This window comes from Nematolebias whitei, chromosome 3, assembly GCF_014905685.2.
Source record: "Nematolebias whitei isolate Nwh7 chromosome 3, NemWhi1, whole genome shotgun sequence".
NCBI classification, from domain to species: Eukaryota; Metazoa; Chordata; class Actinopteri; order Cyprinodontiformes; family Rivulidae; genus Nematolebias; species Nematolebias whitei.
In genome coordinates, this window is record NC_056500.1 from 36899312 (window position 1) to 36912208 (window position 12897).

Here is a 12897-nt window from a genome sequence, read left to right on the forward strand (position 1 = left end):
TGTGTGAAGCTGGAAGCAAGGTTTTCAACCATCGCCGTATGGTCTTCCTTGTAAAACTTGCTAAATAAGCTGTCGTTATTTTCAATTTTTGCCAATTAATGTAAATGTGTGATGTGTTAAACTTGATTCTGTTAATAAATGACCCACTGTCGTTGGTGAGTCAAAGATAATTAACGTTTCCGTCCACATTTTATTAAATTCAGATGCACGTCATTATACAGTCCAGAAAAATGAAAGAATCCGTTTAATTTATGAATATATATCAGTATATGTTCATTCTACAGTATCAGGGTACTTCTCTCCTAGTTGTGCGTACTTGTGCAACTGATTACATTTAACATGTGGCTATAAAAGTGATCAGATGTACAATAAAAACCACAGCTTCACTGATCACTGCAGTTAAACCTCTGAAGTTCAGTGTACCAGTGGTTCTTCCTCCCTCTAAAAGACTCTGTGGTGCATTTCATGTTTGGATTTCAGTGAGGTAATATAACCCACAGTTTGACAAAAGCAATGCTTGCTCATACATAAAGATTGTGTGAAAGCATTCAGCCTCCTCATTTGTTTCAGTGAGGTCACTGTGTGACGCAGGAGAGGTGCCAACTCAGAGGGACAGTTACCAAGGAAACTGTCCACTTACGTGCACAGGATGTTTCTGCTGTTTACCTCGTGGTCATTCTAACCTGGAATGAAATCATTACAGTTATTGTGACAATTTTGCAAGCTTGTAAAAAAAAATCCTGCTGTCCAATTATAAATCTCTGAGAAGCGTTTGACAGGAGATGAACCTTTAAACTCTGGGGTTATAGACCAGCATTTTCAGATATTTCAGTGGAATGGTGATATTTTAAACAGTATGATCCAATCTGTGCAACACTTTCATTTATTTCAGTGCCGTACTGGAATAACTTAAGGTGTGGGGTCGCTTCAATGAATTGGTCTTTGTTCAGAGAAAATAATTCAATCATGTCCACTACTTGCTTCTGGATCCTTCTATCTGTTTACATGGTTAAGTATCCACACATGTATATGGGTAAATGTAGGACAACCTCACAACTTGACTTTTGAGAAAATTCACTATATTTTTACTTACTTCTAAAGACCTGTCTCAAACTTTAAACACTGTGGAGAATCGGCTTTTTAATCCGCTGACTTCTCTTGAGATCTTCGCTTTAAAAAGTCTAAAGGAGCTATAACTCGGTTTAAGTGGAACAAAAAATTACACAGGAAAAGAGAGAGAGAGAAAACTATCACGTCGCACCAACATTCACAATCTGTACTATGAAGTCAAAAAACAGAAAGCACAGATCTTCCAAGTTGTTTCCTCAGAAAGTAAATGAACTCGGATGGGATTATGAAGCCAGCTGGTCATGGGCAGTTCAAAGCTGCCTGTTGTACATTATTTACCAGCATCAAATTATTTTCCATAATTAGATTTTTTTTTTTTTTCAGAGCTGCACTGGGAAACCTTCCAGCCGGCATAAAGTTGAATAAATGAATTACATGGTGAAAGAAGGAGGGCCAGTTTGGGTTAAAACAACAAACAAATGAAGTGGATACTGTAACATCAGAGAGTGTGAGGCGGAGGAGCTGCCTCATTATTATGAAGCTTTTTTTTAAAAAATCAGAGCAGCTCTGTAAAACAAATCTTCTGACACATTTTATTTATGGTTTTCCTCATCCTGAGGGCAGTTAGCTTTTTGTCATGAAATATCAACTATCATTTATAGTAGCAGCAGCATTTGTTATATAAATAAAGACCTAAAATAGAACTGATCAAATCAAAAGCGTCTACACTGGAAGTGTTAATGATTTGTTTTACGAATCATGGTTGAGCGAACAGAAACAATCCTTTTATTCTTATGAATTAAGATTCCACATTTTGACTTCTGCAAAATTCATATGTTAAAATGATTAATCTGAATGAAAATGATCACGTTATAGTGATAGGTTGTAAAAGCAAGTATTTCATGCTTCAAAACTAAACAAACTTCAAAGCGCACTCATTAATGATGTAACAGACTGTGTAAACCATGGATCCTACAGTATGTACATCAGTTTTAGGGTGCATTCACACTAGCCCTGTTTAGTCCGCTTTAATCGAACTCTAGCTCGTTTTCCTAGAAAGTCCAGTTCATTTAGGGAGGTGTGAACGCGCCATCGAACTCTGTCACGGAACAAAAAGGCGAACTCTGGCCCGGGCTAAAACCTAGGTCTCGGTCTGATAGAAGCGAACTCCAGCGCGGTTCAAGTACAGTGTGAATGTAAACAGACTGGTCCGCTCCGCAGGGTAAACAAACATGCATTTCTCTTACCCTATATGGAGCCGTCAGCTGCCTTGTGTGGAAAAACAATATTCTCCATGGTCTTCTGTCTCATCTTCTGCTCATGCTAAGTTCATTTTTGAAAAATTACAAAATATAACTCCTAAAACTGCTAAAACTTGATGCCACTTCGTTTTTATTTTTATTTACAGAAGAAGAAGACGTGTCTTCAGAGGTTTTTGTGTCGTTTCTTTCAGTAGTTCTTGGTGCAGCGCCCCCACAGGCGAGCGGGGGAACAGGTTAGTTCAACAAGTTGACTCACTGCACAGTGCAGTGTGAATGCAAACGCACCAGCTCAAATGTAAACAAAAGGTCATGAATATTGGTCCCAAACTGAAACGAGTCTACCGGACTATCTGGTGTGAAAACGACCTTAGAGTCATGGACCAAAACAAGCTCAGAAGAAGAGAAAAACGAAAGAAAGAAATGACCACTAAACACCACTGTTGTCCTCCACCCATTTATAACAAAAAAATGACCTTCCAAGAAACAGAGGCCAAAAATGATCCTTGTAGCGGCTCTAAGGTAGCAGGTCATGTACAGCAAGATTTGTCTATTGGTGACTTTCCATATGTCACAGCTCTGTCTGCTATTCTACATCCATTGTTTAGATCTACCCTCTTATAGATAAGAGATAGTTTATTTTTTAACCTTTATTTAATCAGGCAAATCCCAGTGAAATCACAGATCTCTTTTGTAAGATCAGCCTTGGCCTGAAGGCAGCCTAACCTGCAGGTTTTAGACTGTGGCAAATTACCGGAGTACCCGGAGAAGGCCCATGCAAGCATGAGGAAAATGTACAAACTTCACACAGAAATACCCCAGGTCCAGATGAGGAATTGAACCAGGACCTTCCTACTGTGAGGTAACAGTGCTAACCACTAAGCTGTTGTGATGCCGTCGTAATCACCTGTGACTAAAGTTATGTGAATCTCACTTTTCCACACTGGCTATTGTATCCCAGTACTTCCTAAATGACTATTTGGAAGTACTAGAAAGTGACCACATTTCTGACATGTATACATGTACACAGCACAAAAGGAAACATTTAAATAGAAGATTCAGTATGTGCAGCAAAACTGCTGGCATAGCACTACAGAACCTCAATGACCTTCACAAGGCGAGGTCAGTGAACAAGGCCAGGCTGATTCTGGCAGATCCTGATCACCCACTCCATGGTGAGTTCAGGTTGCTTCCATCTGGACGCAGGTATCTGCTGCCCAGATGTAGGACTGAACAGACTGAAAAACTCATTCATCCCTGGGGTGATCAGGCTTCTCAACAAGCAGTGATGATTTCTTTACTGTTATTTTAATGTCTTAATGTCTTGTCTAGTATGGATGGTTTGTGTGCCTACTGACTGTGAAACAAATTGCCCCTTGAGCGTAATAAAGATTCTTAAACTTGAACTTGAACTAAAAGCTTAAAAAACATGACAGCTTGTTTAGAAGTTAGGACATCTCAGTGAATGTCACTGAATATTATTTTGCTCCTTCAGAGCAGGTAACTGACTTACCCTTATCATGAGGACAGCTTTCCTGATGTCACGGACACCATCGTACACCAGACGAGATGCATCGATGAACTCGTTCTCCTCAAACGCCTGTGGAGGGTTCGTACTGAGAGCCTCAATGGCTACTTCCACTTGTTCTGCAAAACGGGGCATGACTGCAGGAACAAAATAAGCAAATATGGGAGTCAGATAAGACAGATAGGCATTTTTATCAATGTTGTTAGTTACTGACTTGTATCATAATGAGCCAAAGCATTTTAATAAGGAAAATGAAATCTATTGTACTAAAATCAAAAGTTTGAATCATACACTGCTTTGATGAAACCATTTCAATTAGTTTCAACATTTTTCAGAACTACAATCTCCTTTTGGCTCAGCTTGTTTGAATGCTTTTTTTTTTTTTTTTTTTTTAAGATATCCAAAGAAATAACTTTACATGACAATATACCATTCCAGCCTTGTATGTCTCAGACTGCTTGGGTATTTGCTGTCATTTGGTTGTGTAACTGTAAATATATGCACGTGTGACATACCTGGGAGATAACTCTGCTTGCCACTGAGTTGCTATTGTACTGTCAAATCATAATTCAAATGAAAGGAAATATTCGCCAAAGTCTTTTGAGCTAAACAAAAGCCCTTGGACAAAAAAAAAAAAAAGACAAAAATCCCTATTGACCACAAAAATGGTTGGTTTTGTTGTCATTATGAACTGTCTGGAGCTGATAGAAAAAGCTTTGTGCTTTTTGTGCATCTCAGATTGTGCTGAATGTGAAAGGACATTATTTAATATTTAGTCACTGTTGCAATATTTAGCAGGCCACCTTTTTTATGTGATCTCTTGTGCCACAATAACTGGGCTGTAGAAACATACCACAACACAAACAGTGGTCTACCTTGTCCATGCAGGTCTACCTGCATGTTAAAAAGCACTTATTTTGAGTATTTGGGAATACTTGCAACACCAATATTAATTTAAATCATGGTTCCAGTATTCTGCTAAAATGTTTTCTTTCCCAATCAATCTTAAAAATACATTTGAGCTTCTATTAAAATAATAAGACAAGGTGGGGGGAAGCACATTTTAAGGGGTGTAAATAGATTAAAGGCATTTTTCATTAAAATGAAAACATTTTATGCTGCTTTGGAGAATAAAAAAAGACATTAATAAAAACAAAGATTATGTTTTGCTAAAGAGCAGACTCTTGGATTGATTTGCAACATCTTTTTGGAAGGAGGAAACAATTTTAACAAGGACAGATGGATAATAAAACTAAAAATATGGGAAAAGACAAATAAGATACTGCAGCTTGGCTGTTAAGTCTCTTTCTGATAGCCAACTGTGGGATTTTATTATTATTATTCCCATTTTGCTGCTCTCTTACATCCAGAGTGAACTAAATCAATTACCCCACGAGCAGTAAAGGTGTGTCTGCAGTGTACCTATTTGTTTGATATAAAACACAAACAATATCTCACCAAACATAAAAGGCACTACAAAAAGTCTCTCCCCTTTTTCCTTTTCATTTTTAATTCAGTTTAATCCATTTACTGGAGAAGCGTAAAATAGGCTTTTGGGAATTGCTGGGAAGGCGTTTTAAATAGAAATATTTAAATGTTCTCCGAGCTCTTAATGAGCAAAGTTGCTGGTAAGAAGCAATTTCACTCATTCCAGTTGAAAAATGATGAAGGGAATTAAATGTGACCATGTAGGAATGGATTTTTTTCACCCGGCAGGCTTAAGCATAGTCAAAGCGGGAAGTTATGGACGTACAATAAAAGCAGAAAAACTTCAAAGCAGAGATGGTGTGCTCCTGTGATGCGTTTAACAAGATATACAGCCCTACCTTTCCTGATGTGTTAAATTCACATTAAGATCGCTCAATTTAAACACAATACTATAACTGGTTAAAGCAAATCGTCGAAAAATGGAGCTGAATGACAGTTGCATTAATCGGAGGGAACAAATGAAGTTGCTCCTTCTGGAATAGAGATTATAAACGTGCAACATTTCTCTTCGTCCACTTAAAATGTATTACCAGAAGTGAAGTTTTATTTTTACTTTAGTTGAGTGTAGAAAGAAAAAAAAAAAACGAGTTACAACAAATTACACACAATTTGTGGGCAATCATGTGTGTGCTGCTCATTATGAATTGACCACATGGTATGCTATAAAATAATGGATCTTCATTTCCTTCTTTTCCTCCATGAATATTTCATTAGTTTCCATAAACGGTCTAACTTAGTTTAATGGGTGTATGTGATAAACAATAAAAATGTATTTTTATATTTACATCTAGGGCGGCATGGTGGCGCAGTTGGTAGAGTCGCCACCTCTCAGCGAGAAGGTTGCTGAATCAAATCCCAGCCGGGGGTCTTTCTGGGTGGAGTTTGCATGTTCTCTCCGTGCATGCGTGGGTTTTCTCCGGGTACTCCAGTTTTCTCCCACAGACCAAAAACATGCATGTTAGGCTGATTGGTAACTCTAAATTGTCCCTAGGTGTGAGTGAGAGAGTGAATGGTTGTTTGTCTCATTTGTCTCTGTGTTCTTGTGATGGACTTGTGACCCGTCCAGGGTGGCCCCTGCCTATCGCACAGTGATGGATGGACATGGGCACCAGTGACCCAAAAAGGAAGAAGCGGGTAAAAGATAATGGATGGACTTTTTATTTCACAATAATGGTTATTTAAGAACCTAGATCTTACGTAACTGTACTTCATTCTGCTGATATCCTTCCTGTCAGCCGTGAGCTCCAGTGTGGTTTTATTTTGTAGGACTCTATTTTAGGGCAGCACATTGTGTGCAAGTAGAACTCTTAGAGGCTGGTGCTCCAATAAACACCAACTTTCTCATCTTCATCGAGGTGATATTTTAATGCCAATCACAGATCCTGTGCTAAACAGATCTCAGGAAAGATAAAAATATGAGTTTTTGGTTTTGTTTTGTTTAATAAGTAATTTTGTTGACAATATCTTTCAATATTTAGATATAACAAGGTGTACCTTTTGAGTCAAACCTGCCTTTAGTTAAAGTTGTGGTTTTTCATCAGCAAGCTTAATACCCCTGACTAAAATACCAGAGAATCAAACAAACAGACAAAACCCATTAAAACATACCTTTGCTTGTGCGTGGGTGTTAATGAGCATAAAAAGTGTTATGTTTGAAGCAAAACACCAGTAAATCAATGTCTACTCTGACCTGTAAATATGTTTAAGGGGTTCTCGTAGCAGTTGCACGCAGCTGCTTCGTACATTGTTAAAAGCTTCTCTTGAAGTTCATTAATCCCCTGCAGCCATCTGAAGGCAGCAGGAGGCATTTGTTGACAAATCTACATCATCTAATTTGAGGAATGCTGCCCCAAAGCACACTGCCATTATGCAGGCCCATTCTCTGTGTTTACCTTTGACTAAATCACCTGCGCAGCAGGCTTGTCTCCATTTAACACCTAAAGCCTCGTGTGTCACATTTTTAGGTTTGATGAAATCGATTTAAAAGGGAAAATGTGTTTTTCAAACCAGTTTTGTGATCACTGAAAAAAAAAAAAAGGCCAAAGTATATTCATGTAGCTATAGATCTATTCATTCAAACTGTATTGTTCTTTCTCACATTAAGTTGTTTCCTTGAGAAGACTTTATTTATTGTTTTAACTGTGATGCGTCCTGGTGACTATCACAGCTGTTATAAAGCCACAGTACCAAGGACGTGACTCATGCCCAGTGTAAGACGGCTGGCGGAGTTTGTTTTCTCGTAGCTCAGTAATGTTCAAAATTCAGCGATCAAACTTCTACATTTCTAAACACTGTGCAGCAGCCTCTCTATTGGCCCAATGAGCACATCCGCCTGCAAATCTGCAGGATATCACACCCAAACGGGAAATGCGTGCATAAATTTGCATCTCGGATAGACTTGTACAGAAGTGAATGAGTAATGTCATGAGACCACCATCTGAGGGCCAGGAAAATCTGCTAGACAAATAAATAAATAAATACATACCCGTTATGTGCCAAACAGCAGGAAATGAGAGGAAAGAGCGTAGGAAGTGTTGAACACTTAAACTGTGGGAACAAGTGTATCTACAGGGCTAGCGACAGAAATCCACAAAATAGTAAATTAGCCAATCCTTTAGGAAACAATTTACTCCCATTAACTTTGTTCACTTGTCCTTATATGTACTGCAGCCAAAATATCTTGATTCATTTCTTTCTACAGATTTGAAACAAAAATAATAAATAAATAAACAGTATCAGCTGATAATTCTTAGCAAGAGGTCAGTTTCCCCTCCACTGTCACGCAGAGAGCTACATACGAGACAGAATTTCAGATTTACTACAAAAGCTTCAGCCAGATGGAGGTAGGTTCATTTGCAGGAGCGTGCCTTGCCTTTTCCCACACTGATATACACATTTGGGAGTGAAATTTGGCCGAAACGGGACATTGCAAAGAAGTTCAGCTAGACCTTTACCATACTGTGCACGTGCATATACATAAATCAGAGCAGCAAGTGTGAAAAGAGATGCCCACAAGTTTGTTCAAGTCAATATCTGATGCTTTGCTTTTTGCACCTCATAATCTTAAAAAGTGCCATTTTTTCATGTGAATTTTTGACCTGACCCCAACAGATTTAAGGATCCTTGATGCAAACTCAAACTGAATGTTTACACAACACTGAAAGACTGTGCAGAAAAAAAAAAAAAAAAAAAAAAATTCTTAGTTTTAGTCCGTTTACTGGTCTGCACTCCTACACTGTAATCTTGGTTAAAATGTTTCTCCAACCTTCTCATTCTGCTTTGCTTCACTCATGGCAATTTCCTCATCAGCGCCCTCTTCTAACTCCTGCCTCTATTTACGCATTGATTAGGAGACCTTAGCGCCTCTCTTTTCAAGCTTTGAGCTTGCCATCTGCCTGTCATTTTAGATAATACCTCTTTTCCCATCTTGGTAACAATGGATGCAGATTTGACAAGTGACGCACAGTGCTTCCATCATGTCGAACACATACAGCCCATGTTAGCGAGCCAATTTAAACCCTGAAAAAGCACATATACACTTCCCCACTTCCAGTTAAGTAAAAATAGTTTTCTCTACATTGTTAGAGACTGGGGTCAATGAAGGGGGGGGATTTCTGATTAAAGATAAAAACAGAGAGTCTGGTCCTTGGAGCTATTATTTTAGAGGCACACAGTATGAAGTGTCTTTACTCCTATCCCTTAAGTCCCAGCTGCATTTTCTTTTAGTGCACTTGATCCACTGATTTACAGGCGTGACATGTGAGCGTATATGTGGTATTACTCACTGTAAAACCTTGCCTAAATCCTATTTTCTGTGGCCCACTGTAATAACAAGGAGCAACACCAGAAACACCTTTCCTAAACAACACACAGACAACATGTTGACCATACATCAGTTTTTAATCTTTGTTCTGCAGACTTCGTATTAATAAGGAACCACAAATTGTCAGTCTTTTTGAGAGGTAGATTATTGTAAACACAGGGTGTTATTATACGGAGAAAAGTGTAACGGTGGAGAGGAGGAGTGGGAGGAGAGGGAGGGGGAACGAGAGAAAAGTCATAACCACTTTCCCATTAGGCTATTGATTTTTTTCTCTCTCTCAAGGACACGCTTCAATCCCAGACCTCGTGCGTGGACTGTCTGTCAGGAATCTATGGCTGAGCTTTGCACCGCATGCCTTGGCTGCCTGTGTTCAGCCCGACCGTAAATCTGACCACGCTGAATATAAGAAAGAGGGATGAGCAAATTGCGACAAGGTCAAAGGGCAAGCACTGTAGCTGTGGTGAGCGCTGCGGTGGTGTGGCAGCTGTCAGGAAAGCAGGCGAGTGGTGGTGATTGGCGTGAGTTGCCGTGGGCATAAACACAAGAGAGAAATCAAATGAAAACACAAACAGCCATCTCAAAGATGTAGGCAAACGGACAAATGCGTTCAGGCATAGCAAATTTCTTTTACACATGCACAACACAAAGACAAAAGGAAGAGAAAGGGAGCCACATCAATGAATTCTACTAAAATCTTCACTCAGATCGCTTAGTAAAATCCTCGGTGACAGCTATTGATTTTTTTTGGGGTAGAGTCTAGTTAATTGGACTCAGTATGCTCTAAAAAGTGTGTGGTCCTATATCCTTTTTCTTTGTTCAGCAACACTTAATCATCTTTCCCCCCAGCTATAGATTTCTCCTTGACTGTGCTCAGATCCATAGACATCAGGTCTGAGAGGACTGAGGGGAGAGGAAGGCAAAAGTTCAGAAGGATCAATAAGTGCTTTATGGTCCAGATCAGATGTGCATGGTAGCCCTTAAAAACCCCAACTACAACTAAAAGGCAAACAGGAAGGGGAAACACAACAGCCCTTCATCAAAGAGAAATATGAAGCCAACAAAATGCTTGTCTAATACAGCTGCTGGTTTCCCACATTGACATTTATAATAAGTGTTAAAAATGTAAACATTTAATGCATAAGCCCCTCCCAAGGTATTTCAACTGCTGTCATCAATGTTCTGGCATTAAATAACTTTGGGTGACACTGATTTTTTTTTTTTTATGTGAACATGCTCTAGCTGTGATTTTTTTACATGCTAGAAGAAAAAACTCGAGCCAAATAAAAAAGTTCATACGTGAACTGCTGTGCTCTGATGAGAATGTTAAAGTCCCAGAAGAAAACAGTTCAACTTTGATAGTAACAAATAAACTGGGCTTACAGATCACAGAGCTGACAGTTAACTTACGTATTACAGTAGTCCCTCGATACTTTGTGGTTCGTTTTTCGCAGACTCGCTCTAGCGTGGTTTTTCACAAAAAGATTGGACATGACACAGAGTTTATTTATATAGAGCCAAGTCACAACAGAAGACATCTCAGGGCAGTGAACAGAAACACTCATATATAAAAATAATAGGTTAACAAAAGCATTCATAAAAATAATAATTTAACACTATTTATCTGAGGAGCAGCTTTGAATTTAACTCCATCATAGAACTCTCATCTTGAGCAAGCATGAAGGCGACAGTGGAAAGAAAAAACACCCTCATGAGGAAGAAACCTTTAGCAGAATCAGGTTCAGGACAAGCGACCATCTGCTTCGACCGGCTGGGTTTGGTAGGAAAATATATATATATAGATATGTAGGTAGATAGATAGATGCATTTAACCTATCCACCATCAGGCGGGGTGGTGGGCGGCCTTTGAGGGCACCTGGGGGACAACTGGGGATGGGGTGTGCTGCTCAGAGACACCATGAGATGTGCAATGACTGGGGATCAAACCCGGGACCTTCAGGTCCCGAGTCGGCTGCCCTGCCCCTACACTATCTCGGCCACCATTGTGTTTAAAGAATGCAACCAATAAAAGTATTGCTTTTACAAAAAAATATATATATTTTTTTTTTATCTGAATATCCTATATTGTATTGAAATCATTTTGGCAAAAACTACAAGCCTTAAAAATCCAAAGTGTTTTATGGTTCCTTTTATTAAGGAAAAATAATTTTTCCCTACTTTAAAATTTTGATAAAACTGTATTGTGAACGCAGCACGGTGGCGCAACTGGTAGAGCTGCTGCCTCTCAGCGAGCAAGTCCTTGTTTCAAACCCCGGTCCAGGGGCCTTTCTGGGTGGAGTTTGCATGTTCTCTCCGTGCATGCCTGGGTTTTCTCCGGGTACTCCGGTTTCCTCCCACAGTCCAAAAACATGCATGTTAGACTGATTGGTAACTCTAAATTGTCCCTAGGTGTGAGTGAGAGAGTGAATGGTTGTTTGTCTCGTTTGTCTCTATGTGGCCCTGTGATGGACTTGCGACCCGTCCAGGGTGTACCCCGCCCCTCGCACAGTGATTGCTAGACATGGGCACCGGCGACCCCCGTGACCCAAAATGGAATAAGCGGGTAAAGATAATGGATGGATGGATTGTGAACAATTCCTGCTTTTATAAACACAATTTCTGTTGAGTTATTAAATTCCAGTTTGGCAAGCAACCATCCATCATCTTTACCCGCTCCTTCCTTTTTGGTTTGCAGGGGTCACTGGTGCCCTTATCTTGCTATCACTGTGCAAGAGGTGGGGGGCATCCTGGACAGGTTGCTGCATAGTGTGGCAAGCATATTGCATAATAACAACAACAAACAATTAATAAAAAAGCAAAGTCTTTCCAACTGTGTTGTGTCACTAGTAGCAGCAAGAAAAAGCAAATTTCGATAATGAATGAGATGTTGATGTTGTCACCTGCTGTACAGTCTGAAGGAAACAAATCATAGAGGGTTTCAGCACTTCCAATTTTTTCACAACCACAACTGGATGGTTTTTTTTTTGTGCCATGTGAAACATGCCTGTGGCTATAAATATTGAAGAACTATGTCAAATGTGTCGACAAGGTCAGCAGGTCCTGTCAAATTTACAAGGTTTGTGACTTGAACTTGGAGATATGAAGTTGACCAACTGTCTCAAACCAGTAATGGTCTCATGTTGGCTGGGAACAGTGCTGCAGAAAAAAAAAAAAAAAAAAGAAAAAACGTTCAACAAATCAAACAAAAAAAGTCATTTCTACCAGACAAAATATGTTCCTCTCTTGGTATTGGAGAGACCAGTTCCACTGCAGCAAACAGAGAATGTGAATGGGAGTGTTGCAGGTGCAAATGACTTGCCCAATGACGGTACACATCAAGATGCTAACAACATGGGCAGGAGAAATCAGCTCCAATAATGAATTTAATGTCAATGATTGAAAATATTGGATCTCAGTTGCAAATCGACAAAATGAGCTGTGGTTAGTGTTAGTGAAACATTATCTCCAGGAATGTATCTATGGGTGGGCCTGGCAGTTGACAAGGTCTGTCCAGTTAAAACGTTATTTACAGTTTTCTGTTATTTGTAATTAAATAGTTAACATATTTTTTCTTCTATGCTACCAATTACATACCTTTAATTATTTATATTATTTATTTATGTATTATTTTTATTATTATATTTATTTATTCAGCTGCTCCCTTTTGCAGGGGTCACGGCAGAGAGGGAATTCGAAAGAAGGTTTGGAAATTGTTTTATGTCAGATGCCCTTCC

At 39.2% G+C, this 12897-nt stretch overlaps 1 protein-coding gene across 1 annotated transcript in view; it reads right to left on the reverse strand.

The window, feature by feature from the left end:
• Positions 1 to 12897, reverse strand: part of ctnna2 (catenin (cadherin-associated protein), alpha 2) — a 488266-nt gene that overhangs the window by 42086 nt on the left and 433283 nt on the right. Inside the window, exon 13 of the mRNA XM_037698244.1 lies at positions 3841 to 3992. Within this exon, the coding sequence (XP_037554172.1) occupies positions 3841 to 3992 (152 nt within the window). The remainder of the gene's footprint in view (positions 1 to 3840; positions 3993 to 12897) is intronic.